This window comes from Crocodylus siamensis, chromosome 2 (assembly GCF_052110815.1).
Source record: "Crocodylus siamensis isolate JL-2025a chromosome 2, ASM5211081v1, whole genome shotgun sequence".
Lineage (NCBI taxonomy): Eukaryota > Metazoa > Chordata > Crocodylia > Crocodylidae > Crocodylus > Crocodylus siamensis.
This window is the reverse complement of record NC_143396.1, coordinates 100,167,302-100,189,554: the sequence shown is the minus strand read 5'-3', so window position 1 is coordinate 100,189,554 and position 22,253 is coordinate 100,167,302. Positions and strand designations below refer to the sequence as shown.

Here is a 22,253-nt window from a genome sequence, read left to right as displayed (position 1 = left end):
AGCCAGGGTAGATTTGCACCTTAAAGACTAACCAATGTAGATATATATAGCACAGGCTTTCATGAGCTGAAGCTTACTTCATTGGATTCTGTGAAAGGGCATGCACAAAGCAGCAGATAAGCAGAAGGGTGAAATTAGAATGTAAAAGATAAGGAAGAGGGAGGAGAAGGGGAGAGGCAGGCAGTGCTGGGAGAGGCAAATAAATAAGCAGTAAATTAGTAGGAAGAAAGGAATCATCAAAGCTTACCTAGGTAATGGGATAAGAGTCTATAGTCCCTGTTTTAAACCATACTTAACACAACCCAGTTTGTGAATGATTTCTTGTTCCACATTTCCTGTTCAAGTTGTTTTTTAAGAACAGACTGGTTTCTAAGAACAGCCACCCTCAAGTCAATGATCAACTGTCCAGGGAGGTTAAAGCGTTCTGCCAAAAGCCCATGCGTCTTTCTGAAGCTAATGTCAGAGCGGTGATCATTAATTCTGTCATGCAGGGATCCTTTCACATCTGTGTGATGTAGATAGCAGAGGGACACTGTAAACAGGTGATTTCCTATATGATACTGGTGGAGTTGCAAGTGAATGAACCTTGGATGTTAAAATCTGTGTTATTTGGTCCGGTGATGATGTGGTCTGTATTGATGTTAGCGCACAGAAGGCATCTGGGTCCATTGCAAAGCCCGATGCCTTGATAAGATGGGAAGTTAGGTAGCCTGTTGCTTGAGAGATACCATTTGAGGCTGGGGTGCTGCCTGTAAGCCAGGGCAGATGTGTCCCCCATGACAACTTTGACACATTTAGCTTCACTAGAAAGCTGGGAGCCTACAACTATAGTACTCAATTTAAGATTGAAACAACCCCCCCCAACTTTATTGGAACGTGCATTTATTTGTTATAGTATAATAAAAACACAACAAGCTTGGCAAAAAGAATAAAAAATGGTGTTTCATGAGTCCTGTGGTCATTATAGTTAAATGTATGTCTCTTTCAGTTTCATAAAACAAAATCTAGCCTTCTTGAGCATCTTGATAGTGCATCCAATACTTCATTGAATATTATTTCCACACTTGATCTATTGTTTACCTGAGTTAACATTTCCAAACCTGAGTTAATGTTTCTCGCTAGAGTTAAGGACAGCCTGCAGGCCTGTGAAATGGGAGATACATTACTCAGAACAGTTAACAGACAGCAGAATTAAGGATATTTTGCAGAGGGGAACTATTAAAGACTATGAAAAAGGGAAGAGGGAACCTATGATGAGTTTTAAAAGAATCAAGTAGATTATACTGAGCCATTAAGTCAACCAACTCTCTCACTGCTACTTGAATAGAAGTGCTGCTGCCACTGCCAGACAGGTGGTTTTAAAGCTTGGACGGACCATGAATCCAAGGGGGGTGCAACTGCACTACTGCACCCCACATGGATCCATCCTTGTATGTGCCCACAGCAGTGCCATTCATTTATAGATATAGGGAATCCCCAAATCTGAAATAGTTGTGTATAAGGACAGGGGGAGACAGTAATAAAAACAGAAGCAATTTTCTCACTGGGAATACAGGAAACTTTCGCCATTCACTGGGGATATGTTCTAGGGATCCCCATGAATGGGGAAATCCACAAATACGTCCACGAATGGCAGGGGGAGCTCAGCGGCGGCAAGTGTGGAGCTCCCGCAGATGCTCAGTGGCGGGGGGTGGGAGCATGGCAAGAGCGTGCGTGGGGAGAGAGCATGGGTTCAAATATTCACGCTGTGACTATTCGAAACTGCGCATCATGAATGGCGAGAGTTTCCTGTAATGTTCTTTATAGCTTGTAATCTGTCTTCATGGAGGATGTTAGTGTACAGAGATACGACATCCATGGTATCTAATACTGTGTTAGGTGGAAGCTTGTCAACAGAAACAAGTTTCTTAAATTTCTGGCATCTTTCAAGCAGCTTGCAGCTCCAGTGGCACATGGAAATGGGGAAGAACCCACGTAGTCAGAAACTCCATCTGTGATGGTGCCAATGCCAGAGACAGGGGGCATCACTTGTTTGCGGATCTTGGTTAGTAAGTAAAGAGTTGCCTGGCCTGGGCTTCCAGGAGCTGGAAACAGTAATCTTCTCCTGTGTTTCCCAAGGTAGATCCTGTAAGAATGTATCCAGTTCCTTCTGGTGTTGTGCTGTGGGGTCCTCTCAAGAGTCTGTAAAACCCCATGTTAGAAAGTTGTCTCTTGGCTCCCTGTTTTGTCCATGAAAATAGTGGCACCCCACCTTATCAGCCTGTTGTATGGTAATATCCAAGTTGTTTTCAAGGCTGATTACAACTCTCCATTTGAGCAAACTGAGATTGTAATGTAAATGTTGCTTCTCTACAATCTCAAAGTAGTCATGGAGGAAGAAAGAGTTTATATACAGGTCCAGAGTAGGGCTGTAGCCTTCAGGTACAGTCCAGGAGCTGTCTTTCTTGAGCTTTGTATGAGTCTGGTCTGTGTCCAGCTGATCTAGCTTGAAGACATAATCAGAATGTACAGGCAACACCCACTTAATGCTCTTAATTGGTTCTGGAAAAAATGAGCGTTAAGCAGAACAGCGCTAAGCGAAACCCATTTCCCCATAGGAATTAATGTAAATAGAGATAATTAATTACTGCCACTTCTTACTGCAGCTTCTCAGCACTGCCACCTCTTCCGACCCTTCTGCCTGGCTGGCAGCCTCTCCGGCCCCATGTGCCAGCCCACACGTGCCAGCTCTGCACTTCTGCAGCTTCACCCTGAGTCCCTGCCAGCCCTGGCCCTGGGCACTGGCAGAGGCCCCACACTCACGCCTGTTGTGTCCGCCCCCCGCCCCACCCCCCCAGTTGGTGCTTCTCATTGCTGCTGCTTCTCCCCACCGCCCCTGTCCACCAGCCACTCTGGCGCTGTGTGCCAGCCTGGGTCCCTGCTCCTGCTGCCCCACCCTGGGCCCCTGCTGGCCCTGGCCCTGCGGCACCAGTGCAGGCTCCATGCTTATTCCAACCCACCCACTGGCTGCCACCCACCCACTTGCTGCTACTCATCGCTTCTTGCCGCTGCTTCGCTGAGTGCTATAACGAAACTGGCTCAGCACTAAGTGAAATCAGGTATTAATTTTAAATAAGCGCTATAGAAAAACAGCGCTAAGTGAAACCATGTTAAGCAGGGATTGCCTGTATAGTATTAAACAGAAGGCAATTTGTGCATGGCAGTCAAAAGTATGTTCAACCCTTCTTTGCAAACAAAATGGGTTATTCTTCATACAAATGTATTTCTAAGCAACCAGAATGACCACGCATTTGCTGCATGTATATGTACAAGTGAGGGTGCATGCAGGCACATATACTTGCACAGGCAGGTGAAAGTTAATTCCTTGAAAACTTCTTATTGAAATAATTGCCTTGTAGTTAAAGAAAGAGTGAATGATCACTGGCAATCTCTTTGAGGTCGGAACTGTCTTCCGTATTTTGTGTGTAAACTGCATAACAGAATGGGGTGGAGCTTATAGGCAGTACTGAAATACAAATGATAAATAATAAGAGATAGATCAGTTACATTAATGAGTCGCTGAACTCATTCATGCAGGCAACAGCTTGATTTTATTTGACACACAAAACTGCTATTTTAAAATTGTTATTGAATAACATTAATCATGTGCATCTATACTTGTTCTATTCTTGATGCATCTAAATAATTTTAGCTGCCACTAAAATTGCACAAAGGTGCCACATGTTACATGCTTCTTATAGTTATTGGCAAAGTGTAAAAATAATTGTAAAGGTTTCTAGCAAAAACAGTAATACTTGAAAATCTTAAAGGCCATCTGTCACCTCTACAGATAATAAAGAGTAAATCTGCCATTAAGGGCCTATACTAGTTAGCATTGCAAGTAGAAAGTATCAAGCTGTTTATACTCCTTTTAATCTTTTTGTTTGCCATCATAATATTAGTTAAAAAAAGAAATGCTGCGGTCTAAATAGTGATGCGTCATATTCATCTCATCAAAACAGAAAATACATCCTGCCGTGAAGGAAAGGGGAGCATGTATTTCTATTCTAATGGTGAACAGTGAAGCCTCTGTTATCACTCAATATCAGCAGACACCTCCTGTCCCTATAACACTGCCAAAAAGGAAGTGAATGGTTTACGAGTTTATACTGCGCATCATGGAAAAAACATGATGCACACAAGGGTTTGAGAAATAAAACATCTGAGAATGTTCACCAGCAGAGATGACAGGCTTTTACTGTCTTTTGTCACTACAACCACAGTGAGATTCTCTCACACTGTATCAGTCATATAATTGTACACATTCACCCACTCAAATAATCTTGACTCTTAATGATATTTTACATGCTAGAAAGCCATTATTATTATATGGAAAATAGTCTTTTCAGTGAAACTGCAAAAATTAATTCCTTTTGCCAGAAATGTCAGTTAGTTTTAGGAAATCTTAATTGGAACTTGGGATACATGTAAGTATAGATAATTACATTTATATAGTAAAGCTTGCTGTTCCTGTAAGTTGCAGATAATATGGGGCACAGTATCATGACTACCTCTCCCAGTCTGGGAAAATGCCTTAGAGCATATTATAAAGAGAATTAATAAGAAAAAAAATGGATTAGCACCGGTTCTTAGTTACATCTCAGTCAGTTGTGACTTGAGGGTCACTGATGTCTTGCTAAAAAGTATAAGCTCTCTGTGTATATAAATCTTCAGTCAGAAAATCCACTTAGCTCAAGTAAATGATCTAGTGTGTAATGTAAAAACAGTTTAATAAACAGAAGCTGAACAGTGGAACATTACTTAGGGCAGTAATAAAAAGAATCCTCCTTTTTTTTTTAAAAAGAGGAACGAGTGACTATTAGTATCTTGGTGTGCTGTTTAACAATCTATTGCAGTGTCTGCAGTAATTAATAAATTATTTGCATTAATGGCACACATTTTCTTCAAGACAGAGGACAGAGTTCATAAAAAAGAAAAAAAAAATCGCCAACAAAGACATTTGGCATAAAATGCATTAATAGATCTCAACCTTCTGGTGAATATTTCAGACACTGTCTCTACAACTCAAAATAAACAACGGAAATCAAGGATGACTAATTTGCATGTACTCATATGTAAATTAGTATCTGGCCTTTTACATTTGTTCTTTTCAGTAAGAAGGGAACCAGGTGGCAGCAGAGCTGCTTCTAGGTCCCTGCCAAGGAAAAGTTAATTTTTAGAAAGGCAAAAATGATTGGATCTGGAAGAGGGATTTGACATCATATATGTGCATGTGATATCAGACACCAATTGAAACCATTATCTGTACAACTAATAGTGAAGAGAAAAGAATATAACCCAGTAGTCAGCTTGTTTTGTTTAACATGTCTCAAAGGGAACGCTTGTGTACTGATTAACATAGATTTTTTTTGGTAAAAGCTTAGGTATAAGGCATGGGTTAGCACTGTTGTTTTTTTTATCAAATATTTTGAAGAAGGTGCTGAATATAATGAACCCCTTCTGCCTGTACTTAGTACAAGAAACACTCTGTAAAAGGTGTTTCAAAGATGGGCTGGATCCAGCCTGAAGACCCCATCACCTGGACCCCAAGTGCTGCCTGCGGTTCTCAGAATCGACACAAAGGCAACACGTGGGGCATAATGGATAGCCCCTGTGTGACACACATGGCACCTGCCATGACCACTTTGGGACAGCATGCAGCACCTGTTCCAGCTGTTCTATGTCAGATCTGGCATTGCCTCCCAGAGGCAATGTAGCTCCCGATCAGGTGGAGCAGGACCATGCTGCACATGGCATCCACACTAGTCACTCTTGGATATGCACTAGATCTGACACACGGGTCAATCTGGCCTGCAGACCAGACCCATGCCATTTATCTAGCCTATGGGGATGGATGAATTTGACATACCTGGTCTATACTAATAGTTCTGAAAAGTAAGTATATTTTGTATAAAGGGGTTAGTAAAACACCATGGACCAAGGAAGTCTGATGAGCTACACAGAGAATTTATTTAGCCTGTTTTACCCAACCTGTTTGGATTCTAAAACATGCTCTTTCAAAGTAAACTGTAAGGCATAACTTCACTTGGGATTATGTTTGCATTACTGTTATTTGCAATATAGTTGTGAATGCAAGGTGGTTATTCTTCAGATGAGGACAGGGATTATGTTCACTGAGGTTCCAAACTGTGCAGCTCACACAGAACCCAATCTTGCTCTGTGGACAACCTATACATGAATTAGTGAAGAATGAAAATAAATAAGGCCAGTGACAAAGGAACTAGGTTTAGCAGATGATGTGTTGATTTCACAACTTTTAAAAAATGTTATTTTCCAATTTATCACCCATTTACTTGAACACTCTGATGAGAGAACTTGGATTTGTAGACATGTATACAAGTAGACTGTATATACTCTTTTAAGATGTAAATAATTCTAAAAGTGATTCTGAATATTTCCCAGAATCTATACTGATAATTTAAAAATCAAACAAATAACATACTTACCGCAGCCCTTGTTCTGCTGAAAGCACGAAAATATTATCCATATTCTGTCAGCTTCTGATAGAGCCAGCTCACTCCCACTGCATTTTCTTGACAATCTTTTACCTTCACTTTCCAGATATGCAGTCCCATATGCACAGTTGGTCAGCTGGTAAATGAACACCCTCTATTAGATAGTACCACATGCATTCTTACTTCCAGCTTCCCTGCCCCACCTGTCTAGCATACTGACCAGGCTCCTGTCCCCTTTATACTTGTGTCTTACTGTCCCTATGTATTCATAAAGGAAATATTCTCCTCCTTTTTCCCCATCTAGATCTCAGATTGTTACAGATGTTACAGTCAACTGAGCATCCCCCAATCACTTGCCCAAGCTTCAAAAACACTGAGTCACAGAATCTGTTAGATTCTGATGTGGGAGGTTAGAGAATCATTCAATAATCAAGGTGCTTGGACCAGCAGAGTTCAATTCTTCAGTCTGCTGCAAACAGCCTGTGAGTAAGTGAGTTTGGGCAAATTATTAGTGTTTCCATTAAGGGTGGCGTAAGGACAGGTACACTAAAGATTGTGAGACACCCACCTCTGGCCTGTGTGATGAACCTACTCCGCCTAGGAGCAGCACTCAAATGTTCTGCACTGTTCCAGGCAGACTGCCTCCCTAACTCAGAAACATGACACCACATGAAGGCTGGGGGGTGCACTAAACCTCATTCTCCTTAAATAGTGCTAACTAGTCCATCAAGAGCACTGAGGGGATACGGGTACACTGCTTTTTCTTTAGGAGGCAGTCTTTGTGCTTGTCATTTCTAAGTATGGTAAGTTTACTGTGTTGATGTGGTCTGAGATACTATTGTAATGATAGGAATCATTTAAATACCTACATAAACAGATTTCAACGATTTCATAGACATCAGGGCTGGAAGGGACCTCGGGAGGTCATCGAGTCCAGCCCCCTGCCCAAAGGGCAGGAAGTCAGCTGGGGTCATAGGATCCCAGCAAGATAAGTATCCAATTTACTCTTGAAGGTGTTCAATGTAGGTGCTTGAACCACCTCCAATGGCAGACTGTTCCAGACCTCGGGGGCTCGGACAGTAAAGAAATTCTTCCTTATGTCCAGCCTGAAACGGTCTTGCAGGAGTTTATGACCGTTTGACCTAGTCATCCCTCGGGGCGCTCTGGTGAACAAACGTTCCCCCAGATCCTGGTGGTCACCCCTGATAAACTTATAGGTGGCCATCAGATCACCCCTGAGCCTAAGCTTTTCCAGGCTAAAGAGTCCCATGGCTCTCAGCCTGTCATTGTAAGATCTGTTTTCCTGACCTCTGATCATGCGCGTGGCTCTCTTCTGGACTCTCTCAAGCTTCTCCACATCCTTTTTGAATTGTGGAGCCCAAAACTGGACGCAGTACTCCAGCTGCGGCCTCACCAAGGCCGAGTACAAGGGGAGAATGACGTCCCGGGATTTGCTCGAGAAGCATCTATGGATGTAAGCCAGCGTTTTGGTCACTTTACTAGCTGCAGCATCGCATTGCAGGCTCATGTTCATCTTGTGGTCAATGATGACCCCCAAGTCTCTTTCTTCTGTAGTGCTATCCAACGTAGCGCTGCTGAGCCTATAAGGATGCTGCAGGTTTTTCCTCCCAAGGTGGAGAACCCTGCATTTTTCGGTGTTAAACACCATTAGGTTCTCATCTGCCCATTTGCTGAGCTTGTCCAGGTCAGCCTGGATCACCCACCTATCTTCTGGCGTGGATGCTTTGCCCCAAAGTTTGGTGTCATCGGCAAACTTGGCCAGTCCACCCCTGACTCCAATGTCCACATCATTAATGAAGATGTTGAACAGTATGGGTCCAAGGACAGAGCCTTGAGGGACCCCACTGGTCACAGGGCACCACGATGAGTGACTGCCATCGATTACAACCCTCTGGGTCCGACCACGGAGCCAATTTCCCAGCCAGCGGATCGTGGTGGAGCCAAAGCCACACCTGGCCAGTTTGGCCAAGAGGTGATCATGGGATACCAGATCAAAAGCTTTTTTGAAGTCAAGATATATGACATCAATCTCTTCTCCCTCGTCCAGGTGATAGGTCACCTGGTCATAGAAGGAAATGAGATTGGTCAAACAAGACCTACTCGCAACAAACCCGTGCTGGCTGTCCCTTAGAATGTTAGCCTGGGCCAGTCCATCAAGGATGGCCTCCTTAATAAACTTTTCTAAGATCTTCCCCAGGATAGAAGTCAGGCTAATGGGCCTGTAGTTAGCCGGATCCACTCTCCTCCCTTTCTTGAAGATTGGCACCACATTGGCCTTCTTCCAGTCTTCGGGCACTACACCAGAGCACCAGGAGTTTTCAAAGATCCGTGCCAGGGGCTGGGCTATGATGCTCGCCAGCTCCTTGAGTACCCTGGGGTGCAGATTGTCAGGGCCGGCTGACTTGAAGGTATCCAGCTTCTCAAGGTGTTCCTTCACGAGGTCAGCATTTATGGAGGGTAGGGGATCCCCATCACCCGGATCTCCCTGTCCCATAGCAGGCATGGGCGTCCCATGGGACTGATGAAAGACTGACGCAAAGTACCTATTTAATAGGTTGGCTTTTTCCCGGGCGTCAGTTGCCAGTTGCCCCATCTGGTTTAGCAGGGGTCCAACGTTGCCCTTGCTTTTCCTCTGGCTCCCCACATATCTGAAAAAGGACTTTTTGTTGTCCTTGATGCTTGAAGCTAGTTGGAGTTCAGTTGCAGCCTTAGCTTTCCTGGTTTGCTCCCTGCAGGACTGGACCAGTGCAGAATAATCCTCCTTGGAGGTGAATCTAGATGTGCTAGTATAAGATTAAGGGTACCAAAAATGAATATGCTTGATTATGCTATGATAGCACTTCCCAGGAAATATTTATCCAACTCTCTATGGATCCTTAAATATTTACAATATCAAGAATTATTGGGTTGACTTTTGTATCATCTGGGTTACTAATGGCTGAATCCTCAAAACTAGGCAACTGCATAAAGAAGGGAGGGAAGGGAAGTTTAAGCCTTCAATAGGATAAAACACCTTATTTCTCTCCAAGGGCTAAGGCAGTAAGTATCAAAAAGAGGCACTTGAAAACATCCTCACCCAAACTGAACACAGTAAAAGACCCCTGTAAACATTCCCTTACAATCAACTGAAAACCTTGTCAGAACCTCCAATCCAGCTTACCCAAAATAAAAAAATCATAATTGCAACAACTGACTGCTCCAGAAAAGAAAGGATTTACAATCTAAGGACACACATTGTTACAATCAATTATATTCAAACCTAGGAGAAGTTTACACCAAGCAAGACACCCACTCCATCTTTAGAAAATAAAACAAAACATAAAACCAAAACTGTACAACTGCAGCTAATTTTGTGAGCCAACAATAAGTTTCTACAAAATAAGAGTAGCAATTAGATTAGGCAGTCTTTCCTATTGTTCTCCTTTGTGTTGCATGTGTATACTTGTAATCATAAAAGTGGAATGATTATTGTTAAGATAGACTTTATTTCTGAAACTAACTATGAGGTCTCATGGTTTTACTGTGCCAAAGATCACTATAATTTGTAGAGAAGCCTGGGTAAAATCTTGATTCTCACCCCAGGCTCCTCACAGCTCTGAGGTTTGTGAAGAGATGAATGCTTTCAGTTCCCATTCATTTAAATGGGAAACGAGGGTGTTCTACATTTTGCTCAGCAGCTGAAGGGCCCAGAATGGAAGGCAGGACAGCACCTCATTTCTTTCAACCAAACCATCACTGCTAACTAAGGAAGGACACAGGGGTCTGGAACAGATATTGCATAAACTAGTTTGAGACAAATCAGTTAAGTCCAATACTATATTCAACCAGGTTTATCTCAAACCAGTTTTGGCAATTTTGAAACTGGTTTCCATGCACTGAATGTTACAGGTTTCGCCAGTTTCTGATCACTTAAACCAGTGTATATGTAATGTCTGTCCCTAGCCTGGCAGGCTCCAGAGCTCTGGGTCTTAAAACAGTGAACAATGGGAGAGGGAAACTACAGTAATGAAGAGCACCTCCTCAGTTCAAAATCTGTATAGCATATACATGGTAAGAAAACTCCATTTGTATACATAGATGCCCATGTTTGTGAGCCTAGAAGAATTCTGTTAAACATGGGAGAGATGGGCTACGCTGCTGGTTTTCCTGCGGGCAGCACTAATGAGCCAAACAAAGGGGTGACCCTGACCAGTTCCAAAGTGACAGATAAAAGCCTGTTTGCAAGAATTTGTGAGAATGACAGAGTTTAAAACAGGCTTTTCCTGAATGGAAACAGCTTGCAGCAGTTCTAATTACAGTATTTGTGCAATGAGGGTGGGAGGAACAAATCCTTTCATACACTGAGTAACCTGCTCATGCTTACATGAACTATTGCTTGGGAGGTAATAGCCGGGCACTGAGAAGTCATTCATCAACAGAGCATAGTGACATGTGTGCCAAGGCATAAACAGAATAGAAATGCACATTTCTCAAAAAAGTGAATACACGTGTGCACGTGAACACACACAAACACACAATAGAAAGTGCTCTTAGATGGAATCTGTAGGGAGTCTAGAGGACAAAAAGAAATAATAATAAACTTGGGCCTCTTCAACATATAATATTTGACTTTGCCTAGTTTTGTGGCTATGATGCATACTAGTAATAACACTGTAAACTTGGAATTAAAAATTACTTTACCACAGCATGTTGCATTGATTACAAGGAATGCAAAAGGCAAGGATTTTTCTTCAGGTCTCCTTACCTGAGAAAGGGTACTTCATACCCCAAAGCTTATCTGTATCCCACTCAACTATACAGCTGGTCCAACTAAAAGCTATCATCCACAAAAATCCTTGCCTCTCATATTTTTCCTGCTCCATTAGAGCTACAATATCATTTCAATTTTACTTGATACACAGAGGATACTGATTACCAGCAGTGAGGCCTTAACTGCTAGCTTCAATTAAGTGGCATTTCTATTTCTGAACTGATAGTATATTAAGTAATTGTGTGGGTTGTAGTTTAACCAGAGGAACATATCCAAATGCAAATAGAAAGAATTTTCCTGAATGTATTTAAAAGGAACGGTATCTGCTTAGTTTAACTAGACACTAGAGGTCTCTCTTGCTCCATCCTTTATTCATTCACCTTTACTTTATTGGCAGAACTGAGGAAGGAGCCTGAGACCAGTTCACCACAATGCAGCGTTACCATGTCACATATCTAATAGTTATGTGGGCTTCATAAAGCCTTTGAAGCACTGTGCAAACACTGCAAAAACAGTAAGCTTAAACAAGCTGCACCGCAGTCTACCAATGAGCAAGTCAAACAACACACCAGCTTTATTGCAGATCCTGATCCACATCACACTGCTTAGGAAGCACTGCAAATATGGCTTTAAGCCAAACTTACACTTCTCCAGTTTTGGTGTGATACAATGACTGGGTCAGTTGCAAATAAATCTGAGCAGCAAGGAGGCTGACATAATTCATACTATATGATAACAGTTTTGAGGCCTATTCTATTACCTGAGGATCACTGGAACATAGGATATCCTTGTCCATCCTCTTGCCATAATGCCGGAGCAGTCTATCACCTGAAAGAGCTGTCACTTCCTACGGTGGCTCTCTGCCACCTGAGGATTTCCATCTACTGCTGGAGTCCCCTGGTGCCAACTAAATCAGCCCTAGGACAGAATTCAGAATGAGTACATTGTGGGTAAGAGCAGCCCACCATCCAAGGGGCAAGCACCCAACAGCAGTTTTTATTTTTTAATTAGAAAAATAAAGATTTGGATAAAGCATCCTAGGCAGACATGAATGAAAAATCACTCCCTTAAGAGTTTCAAACAGAGGTTAAAAGGGCTCTTTTTGCAAACTGTTACTTTTAGGTTTAATACTTGCTAGTGCCAATCATCAAAGCAAATGTAAATATACCATTGAGTACAGCACTATGGCCCATGCTCCCAAGCATAAAGGAAGCACACAAAACCAAGCAGGAACACGGTACTAAGAAACAAGCAACAGACAGGCTAAGAAGAGGGCCACTCGCATGATCAGGGGACAGCAGGGCAGGCCCTATGAGGAGAGGCTAGGGGACCTGAACCTGTTCAGCCTCCAAAAGAGAAGGCTGAGGGGGGGGTCTAGTGGCCTGTTATAAATTAGTCGGGGGGGGGATCAGCAGGCACTGGGGAAGTCCCTGTTCCCCCAAGCACTGCCAGGAGTGACCAGGAATAATGGTCACAAGCTGGCAGAGGGTAGGTTTAGGCTAGATATCAGGAGATGCTACTTCACCGTCAGGCCGGCTAGGATCTGGAACCAACTTCCAAGAGAAGTGGTCCTGGCTCCTACCCTGGGGGTTTTTAAGAGGAGGTTGGATGAACAACTTGCTGGGGTCATTTGACCCCAGTATTATTTCCTGCCATGGCGGGGGGTCGGACTAGATGATCTACTCAGGTCCCTTCTGACCCTAGAAACTATGAAACTATGAAGTTACAAAAAACCTCCAGTGGTTTGAAATTGGTGATCAAGACTGCAGGGATCCTCATTCAGGCAAAGAATGCGGCACCTAACCAGCAGTCTCAGCCCCAGCCTCTATGGGCAGATCCAGGATTTTGAAAAAGGGGGCGCACGTGGTAAGGTTCATCATCATATATAACACAACACATACTTTTCTCCAGGTAAAAAGAAACTAGAAGCCTTCCTAATATGCTAGGGCCACATGACTGTTTAAGATTGACGCAAAAACAAAGGTAACATTAGAATGAGTTAAAAACAGTCTGCAGGGCTATGAAATAGGAGCTATATTACCAGGACTGCAGAATGGCAGAAGAAAGGCTAGCTTGATCAGCGGACTATTAAAAAGGAGTGAAGGTTGTTAGCACCCATTGAATGAATGGTTTTGAAGGATTTGGGTGGGTTATAGCGAGCCACAAATGGACCGCCGAAGCACAGCATGAAGAGAAATGCTGCTGCCGCTGCCCAGCAGCTGAGTGTTACACTTCGGGTGGAGTGGGAAACTGCATCTGTGCACCCCCCCGGGTCCACCTGGCAGGTCTCCTAGCGTGCCTAGCGGCAGCAGCTCTAGGACTGTGCCATGCAACCCAGCAGCAGCGGCTCTACGGCCATGCTACACAGCCTAGAAGCAGCGGCCCTAGTGCTACGCTATGCAGCCCTGTGGCGGTAGCGGCTGTGAGGCTGACCTGTGGGTCTGGTGTGGCTGACCGGTGGGCCTGGTATGGCCTGGCTACCTCCCACACTGCAGTCAGTGGGTCTGGATGAGTTGTCCCCCTGTTGCACAAGGGGCCGTTCGAGCTCCTGGAGGCTAAGTTCCAATTTGGTCCCCAGAAGTGAGTCACACCACGAGCCACAGAGATAAGGCCTTTATTGCTTGCAAGCAGGTCGGCCTGGAGTCATGAGACTCAGATCAAAGCCAACCCCTAGTGCTGGTTCTTCATTACTTATATATCCTGTTACAGAGTACTGGAATCTTCCTTTAGCGCGTGCATACTTTAGGCCAACATAGTTACGAGACTTGGGACTTTCTAACTATGAGTTAGCAGGGCAGGAGAGAAACAAGTTAGCGGATGCCTCTTAAGATATGGCAGGGTAAGAAAAACAAGTTGCCGACGCTTCTCCAGATATGCTCTTGTGGAATGACTAAGCGTAAAAGCAAACAGTCTTCGCCCCTGCTTTTTCTACACCCCCACCCCCTTTTAGAGGCAAAGGTACCATATTTCTTCACCTCCCACACACACCTAAGTGTATAGTAGATAGGACCTAACCTAGCCAATACTTTAGCTCATTTATAGGATTGAGTCGCATACACCTATAAGATAGGTATCCTATAAATTTAATTTATCCTCCTCTTACCTATTCAAAACACACACCTTTGCCCCAAAGCAGCAGCTTGGAAACAGGCCTGAATTTAAGCGCCGGGGCAGCTGCTTTGGGCTGAAACCAACAGGAATAGGCTGCCATCCTGGGGAGGGGTAGAACAAGGGGCAGGCCAGGCTCCCTGGCTGCTGCTCACTGCAAAGAAATAGCTTTTCCCTCCCTTCTGCCTGGCAGAAACAAGCTGTGTGGTCTCGTGGAGCGCGTGTACACGCGTAATTACGATACCCCACCCCTAGGCCGTCCCAGGTCGAGCCCTGCCTACACCTACCCCGCAGAGGGGCTGAGCACGTCACATTCCCCCCGAGAGCCGTTGGCCCAGTGGTTGACTGTTCGGTGACGCAGCACAACACGTGACAGTCTTGAGACGCCACCGCCCGCGTACGCAAGGGCGGGGCCACGCTCGAGACAGCGCCCCCTCTCCAGGCTTCAGTGCGAGCCCGCTTGGCCAATCAAGCAAAGAGCCGGAGCGCACGTCAGCGCCAGCGGCTGACTCCCTTCGTTCATTGGTTCATTGGCTGTTCCTCCACAGCGCCCCGCCCCCCCGCGCGGACCGGTCACTCAGCCCCTCCCTCCCCCCCCCCGCGAGTTGCCGGGTGTTTGTGCCGGGCGAGCGTGGGGCTGGTCAGGGGCGCGTTGCGCAGGCGCGGTGGGGGGGGGGGGGAGCGGAGGCGCAACCGCGACGAGGGGTGGCAGGTAGGGCGCCGCGGACCGCAGCCCGCCCGCGGAGCAGCGCCGCCAGGTGAGGCCGGCGGGGCTGCGGCACCGCATGGGAGTTGCCCGCTTGGGCCGGGATGCTTGGGTGGAGGCAGGGGCAGGGGTAGGGCCGGGGCTGCGGCCTGGGGTGACGCTGGCCCTGCAGCGCCGGCCCCCCGCCCCGCTCTGACCCGGTTTGCTGTCCCCGCAGAGCCACCCGTGCCCGGAGCCGCGCGCGGCCGAGCCGCCAGCCCCCGGCCCGCCGTGATGAACGCGGACATGGACGGTAACGAGGCTTTTGCTGCTTTGTTTCCCCTGCCCCCTCGTGCCTGCACCCTGCCGGGAGGACGTGCAGCTTTGGGGGGGGGGGCCCTGTCTAGCTGTGTGTGTTTTGGTTTCTTCCAGCTGTGGAGGCTGAAAACCAAGTGGAACTGGAAGAGAAAACCCGGCTTATCAACCAGGTCCTGGAGCTGCAGCACACTCTGGAAGGTGAGCAACCCCTGGCTCCTCTCCCTGGTCTGTGGGATCCTTCCCCTCACTGCTCAGGAGCACAGTGCCAAGTGTGGCTTGCAGAGACTCTCCCTGGCTGAAGTCTGAGCTGAATAAACAAGTAGCGGGTTGTGCTGCTACATGATTGAAGGACTCAGGAGAAAATGCTTCTGTGCTTGCTACTAGGATCTGGCCTCCTGGGCTTCTTGCTCTGCATCCAAATTTTACTCAAAATGCTCAAGGTGGACCTGCTGCCTTGTTAATTTCCTTGCCAGTAGGAGCTAGAGACTGGATTACTTTGTCCATGAGCCTGTGGGTGCTTGAAATTCTGCAGCCTCCTATAGCTGCTTCTGCAGTAGCTGAGCATGTGAATGGTTAATGGGATCATGTGCAATGAATGAACTAGTAACATAACCATGTCAGCAGGCAGGAGAAGGATGGTGACTTGCATGCAGTTAAGTGTACAGAGCAAGGAAGTTAGGAAACAAGCTTCTGGAAGGGAGGTGGGGTGTTAATACAGCTTCATTTAGAAAAAGGTTGGGTGATGTTCTTCAGGCAGTGCTATTTTACATGGTGCTGCCATGCAGTCCTGTTTGCCTACAGTAAAAACTCAAGTAATATGATTTAGATGCATCAAATGGCTTGGTTGTTCTAAATAACCAGTATTTGTGTTTTTCTTTAGACCTGTCAGCACGAGTAGATGCTGTTAAGGAAGAAAACTTGAAACTGAAATCAGAAAATCAGGTTCTTGGACAGTATATAGAAAATCTTATGTCTGCATCTAGTGTTTTTCAGACAACTGACACAAAAAGCAAACGGAAGTAAGGGGTTGGTTCCCAAGTGGTGGCACTGTATTGCGGCTGTTTTTTGTTTTAATTGGCATAGGCTACATGAGCTAACATACCTTAGTGTGTGGCTTTCTTGGGTATATGAACATTAACTGCAGTGATAAGCAGAATTAAGAACATTATCATAAACCGGAGACATGAGTTTGTGTGTTAGACTTTGAACAATGTGCAGATGTAGTGTAGAGACTTTATAACTAGACTTGCATATTTATGTTTCAGAAATCAGCAATGAGCATGTCTTGTTAAAACTGGATTCAGTCAGTCAGGTGAAGCAAACCTGTCTGTCAGCTGCCTTGACAGTTTTAGGGTAGTGTTCTTGACTAGCAAAATAATGCACTGTTGTATAAAATGGTGTTGAAACCATATTCAAAATGAATTCTTAAACCTACTTTGCACCACCTTTACTTCATCTCCAGAAAAAACAAGTTTTAGCAAACATTTTATGATGTTATCCATATCCCTCTTAGGGAGAACAAAAAGTATGGTGTGCGTATTTTTTGTTGGTTTGTTTTTATTTTAAACACAATAAGGTTCTCTGAGTAAATAAGGACACAACCTTTACTTTGCAGGGTTTATGGTTCTGGTAGTTTACATAGGTTTTTGTTAGACTGAAAACATTGAACCTAGTTAGTAAAATGCAACTTTTTTTTGTTTTGTGAATGCTGCGTTACTGTGATAAATCAAACTCTTTACAATGTGTAAGGTGGTTTCTGCACTTCAAAGCAGTTTCTCCTCCCCAGTTCTCTGTATCCCAAAGAAGTGTCAAGGACTGCACCACCGTATATGGTCTTTAAAAAGTTTATATTTGAGTTAAGTATTAAAGGATCATGAAAATACTTCGAATAGTAAGCTTAGTAGAAAAATCTGCTCACACTCTGAACAATAGTTCATCTTACTCCTCTGGAAGAATTTGCACTGAGGAACTGAAGATCATACCTTTCTTCAGCTCCTGCTCTTTACCCATCCCCTGAAGTGCCAGATTTCTCTGTACTTCTTGCCTTCTAGCTGCTACTTCTGTTATGACACTGGGGCAGATTGCCAGAGCTAGAAGATAGTGGTATGGTCTCTTTATTTTCACTGGCTTCTATGTCTCTATGGCAACTTCCAATTCCTGCCCTGGTGTACTTTCATGCTCCTAGGAAGGGGTAGAAATTGGCATTTGTAACATGGTGGAGACCATTTACGGCAGTAGAAAATAGTGGATATTGGTCCTCTGTAGATAAGTTCTCAACTGTGGCTACAGCCAGAAATATTCTAGCTCTGACACTGTGTCCTTAAGCAAGCAACTTAATATCCAATTCAACTCCCATATTTAAGGTAGAACATACCAATTAATATTTGTAAAAACCCTTTGAAGACAAAGAGTACTACAGTTATAGAAACACTTTCTGACTCGCCTCCCAATTTAATAAGTATCCAACTTTTAAGTCATCAGTTTGAAACTGCTTATTTTTCTAAAGCCCTGTTTGGACTAAAATTTAACTGAAGCCAGAATTAAACTGTTTGTAGCAAACTAAGTAGTTAAAATGTATCAGCAGCAGTTTCTATGTACAGTTGTGTTGAATGGTTTGTTCCTAGAACTGTAAATCAGTGAATTAAAGGCAAAAGCATTTCCACTGTAGTTCAGTATTAAGAGTGAAAACACAAAACTGCAAAAGTGGTAATACTACGTATTATCAGTGTTGCGACTTGTATTTTTATTGATGTTACCTACACAGTCTTAGAGGTTTCTCTTGTTAAGCAGTCAAGGGCTTAATTGTGAAGGCTGCATTTTATCACTGCTGTAGTAAATTCTGTAAATTGAAGTGGGGAAAGAAAAAACAAAGGAATTCTGATTGGGTGAGTGGATGTAATGGTGAAGAATTAAAACCACTCAAAAGTTTGAGATTCCTTGATAGCTAAAAACTAGACTTGAGTAGTTCCATGTCACTACAGTGCTGCTGTTCATGAGCTAGATTTTTTTTTTTTTTTAATGAGACAAGGCTCTAACCTTTCCCAAAAATGTATTTAAAAGTTACTTTGGCATTTATTTATCGCAGCTCAGATGCACAGATTGCAGTAAGCAGGTTGTTCAATACTAAAACATGTGTCTCATAAGTCATGTTCAGAATTAAGAAACAGTGTACTCTGACCCTATTACAAAAAACAGATAAATGTATAGTGGATAGGACCTAACCTGCCCAATTGTTTAGCTCATTTATAGGACTGAGTCGCATACACCTATAAGATAGGTATCATATACATTTAATTTATCCTCCTTTTACCTATTCAGAACTTTGCAAACCCTCCCAAATACTGGTAGTAAGGGATTAATCTGGCTAACGGCCTACCTGTCCAATGTTTGGGTATAAAAAAAAATACCCATGACATTCATTTGAGCTTTTTTTAAAAACAAAACAACTATTAAGTTTTGCTGTTTTCACTTAAAGATATCCACCATTGCCAAATGGCAATGGGGCATTCTGTTGTTAGACTTGAGCTACTCTCCTAAAAATAAATAACTAAATAAAAAAATCAAGTAATCTCAAAACCATTTTTGTATTGTTAACCCTGATAGTGCTATTTTAGCCATATGTATATAGTAGTAGTTATTTCAACCAGCTGTAAACATTTTGCATCTCACTGTGTGGCCTCTGTTTAATTTATGAACATTTTAAAATTGTTGTATTTCTGACTTTACACTAAATAAAAGCTTTTGATTGGTCTTACTTGGTTTATTTTGGCATCTTTAAAACATACTAAAACAGATCACCACTATATCTACTATATATTCCAAAGGTGGGGTGGGGAGATGAGGACACTTGAATAGTTCTACATAAATTAAGAGTATTACTGAAATAGTAGTTATGGATACCAAATGCTGAGATTCCCAGTCCTGAGAATTTTCCAGTACGTTGCTTGGCTGCATGCATCTTGGGCCCTGATTAGTTTAAAGTAAAATGTTTCATGTCCCTGACCTTGTATTTCTGTAAGCCTGTCTATCTGAATGAGAAGAGTCTTGGCAACACAACTCGTGTTCTTGCAACCCAGGCATCTCTGCATGCTTGAGTTTTGGGCAGGAGTACTCGTGATTGTGCCTTGCACCAAAGAGGCTATAAGTGGATCAGTCTTAGAAAGGGTGATAAAATCTATTTGATGTTTTAGAATTTCTGAAATGGCCTCTTGGGGCATTCTGCCTGTTTAAAGTATTTCTCCATGAGAACTGAGTCTTCATAAAGTATCTGGATAAACTGGCTCAGTTGTGAGCTATCAAGGCTTTTTGCATCAGGGAAGCTTACAATCCTGCCAAGAGAAGTAATACACACTTCGTTGTCCTAGGCCTTTGAACAAGACCCTTATTACTATTTAGAGACTTGCAGATAATTTTGGAAACTCTCAACCATTTAACTTGCACATTTAATGGACCTTTTTAATGAAAGGCTTCTTTGCAATAGGTTCTTTAACTACAGAGCACTTTGAAGGAAGTGGTACAGCCTCCAACAGAACAGGTGTAACTGGTGTTGCTAAATGGTGTGCAGAAAAAGGAATTGCCATACTGAATTAGACCTTTGTGAACCCTGCTCTGTAGCATCCTTTATCAGAGCCAAATCTCTGAAGCTAGTGTTTCTGTGAGAGAGAAGAAGCAGGGAGATTGGGCAGAGGGATATATGCTGCAACACTTCCTAGGAAGAGTGACCATTACACCTCTAAAACCATCAGAAATTTAACCCTGATGCTCATGCTGTTCCTCTAAAGGCAACTGAAATTATACAAGTGATATTGGAGCCTTATGTGATAACGTTAGGAACCATTGGTACTACTTACATTTGAACCACTAATACAAGAAATACTAGCATCAGCCAGAATGTAGATATGTGCCTCAATGTAAAAAGGGTTCCAGTTGCACCATGTGAGGCAGAACAGGATCAGTTAAAAGCAGAAATGTTTCTTGATAGCTCAGAGAACCAGCAGTTGCTACAGGGACTGTATGTCCACACCCAGGATTACTAGTCCCCCTATGCCAAGAAAGAAAAATGTGAAGCCCTCCCTTATGCCTTTACTATGCAACAATCCTTCAATAAGAGTCCACAAAAGACTACTGAGCCCAGACTCCATTCTACTTATTACACGTATAAACATAAAAATAGGTGCTAAAGTGCAATTCTATTCCACCCTGTTCAAGTCCCTAAATATCCATTAAAACATCTCCTATAACACACCCTCCTCTTGCCTTTAAGACTGAGGCAGTGAAGAAGAGGACCACTCACCCACCTTTTTTGCATTAACGGGTTTGTTTGTTTTTTAAGGTGGAATAGAATCTGGCCCTTGGGTACCCTCCAACCTACACCTTTTCCAGTGACAAAATCAGAAAATCCAAAACTCTACCCCAACAACTTCAAAGCACTTAAACCCAAGTGCTTCAAGAAGGCCACAGCTGATGGAGCCTCCTGAAGAATGCCTGCAAGATACTCTGTCTGGAATGAACTTGGGATCCAAAAATACTAGCAGTTTAAACAGCACCAGCAGGGAATCTTTGTACTCAATAATCTGATTTGATGAAGGCTTTTTGCTTGTAGATTTTCCCTCTTCATTTCCTTCATGCCACATTTTATGGGAAATCTTTGGTTTCTTTGTGCAACAATTAGAGGTGTTTTCCACTTGTTTTTATCATGTAGAAAGATACCTATTAATATTTTCCATCCATGTTTGCTTCCAGTGGCTCCAAAGCAGCAAGATATTACAAGTAAGTTTTGATTTTAGAGTACAGGGCTGATACAGTTTCTCTTGCAGTATGCTGTTTATTTAGATCATATTATGCAAATTAATGTCCAGTTACTTATGACTGTAAAAAACTGAACACATCAAAAAATCTTATTTGTAATAGATTTCATGTTAAGCAGAAATTATTAAATATCTTATGTAAGAGGCAATGTACACTTAGCAAATATTTTGTAAACAGAGGTCAGGCCATTCTGGCTTGGAACATGAAAACTATAAAAGTCTGAAAATGTCACCTCTACACTACTACTTCTGTAGATTTGACATCTTTGCATTTAAATATAAAGACATGCCACACTTATTCAGTTGTTCTATGTATGCTCTATTTTAAAAGCACCCCTTTAAAATAAATTACTGTAACAAATGTCTACAATGAATGTGACCAAAACATAATACCAACTAAAAGACAGATCATTTACAATAAAATGTTTCTAGTACTAAACAGTTATCATACAAAAACAACTTTATTGCAGTTAGGTTCTGCACAGAAAAAGTTTGCCTGGCCATTTTTTAGAGCTATGAACTGCCAGTGATGCTACATCTCTGTTACTGTCCCATTCTAGCTGAAGTGTAAGCAGCCAATTTGTGTTAGAGCTGCAAAAATATTACAGTTTACTATGTGTTTTTAAAAAATGTTTACAGCCAAAATTACCTCCAACCACTATTAAACTAATTTCTAAGAATATTCATCTTTTAAATCAGATAGTCACCTCGCAAAATTTACTTTTATTCTAAATTCAACATACCAGCTAACTCTTCACATACAGCATTTCTCCTTAAAGAGAATTAAGGAAAGGTTGGAAAGATTAAAGATGCTGGAGAATGAAAAGGAGGAGGCTAAGTAGTGATGAGTCCAATTTTTCCCCCCAGATCTCAGCAAACTGCACGCTGTCAGGCACACCGAAGTGGCATACCAAACATTTTTATAATCAAGAGCTAAAAATACTAGTTGGATATAACTCAGTCCTTCCGTACTCTTCTTTTGCGTACTGATTTTGTTGGACCATCGCCAGATCCTGCACTTTCATCAGCTTCTTTCATCTGAAATAAAG

The 22,253-nt window shown here is 43.1% G+C and overlaps 2 protein-coding genes and 1 long non-coding RNA gene across 7 annotated transcripts in view; 1 reads left to right on the top strand and 2 right to left on the bottom strand.

Annotated features, from left to right (window-relative positions):
* Positions 1-653: 653 nt before the first annotated feature.
* On the bottom strand, positions 654-14,746 carry LOC149870566 (uncharacterized). Of its 3 annotated transcripts, none has more exons than XR_016440781.1 (4): positions 14,682-14,746; positions 12,047-12,204; positions 6,507-6,651; positions 654-2,485 (listed from the first exon to the last, which is right to left on the bottom strand). It is a non-coding gene; the product is annotated as an uncharacterized LOC149870566 (long non-coding RNA). The 3 variants fall into 3 exon arrangements; XR_016440783.1 differs by lacking the exon at positions 14,682-14,746 and adding an exon at positions 13,720-13,835; XR_016440782.1 differs by lacking the exon at positions 654-2,485 and adding an exon at positions 3,031-3,505.
* A 272-nt stretch (positions 14,747-15,018) lies between these two features.
* SCOC (short coiled-coil protein) lies at positions 15,019-19,151 on the top strand. The gene is made up of 4 exons (XM_090036506.1): positions 15,019-15,152; positions 15,318-15,392; positions 15,512-15,595; positions 16,278-19,151. Exons 2-4 carry the CDS (start codon positions 15,374-15,376, stop codon positions 16,418-16,420), a joined length of 246 nt encoding a protein of 81 aa, XP_089892632.1. The 5' UTR covers positions 15,019-15,152; positions 15,318-15,373; the 3' UTR covers positions 16,421-19,151.
* Positions 19,152-19,746: 595 nt separating this feature from the next.
* The window catches only part of CLGN (calmegin), a 66,713-nt gene continuing 64,206 nt past the window's right edge, over positions 19,747-22,253 (bottom strand). For 2 of the 3 annotated variants that reach the window (XM_090036495.1, XM_090036496.1), the window contains one exon: positions 19,747-22,242. In XM_090036495.1, coding sequence (XP_089892621.1) covers positions 22,162-22,242 — 81 coding nt within the window. In that variant the 3' untranslated portion in view covers positions 19,747-22,161. The remainder of the gene's footprint in view (positions 22,243-22,253) is intronic. The other variant, XM_090036494.1, reaches the window with a different exon arrangement.

Bases quoted from the DNA above. Each gene is read 5' to 3' on its own strand.
- SCOC (XM_090036506.1), top strand. The intron at 15,596-16,277 runs GTGAGCAACCCC...GTTTTTCTTTAG, and splicing joins GCTGCAGCACACTCTGGAAG to ACCTGTCAGCACGAGTAGAT.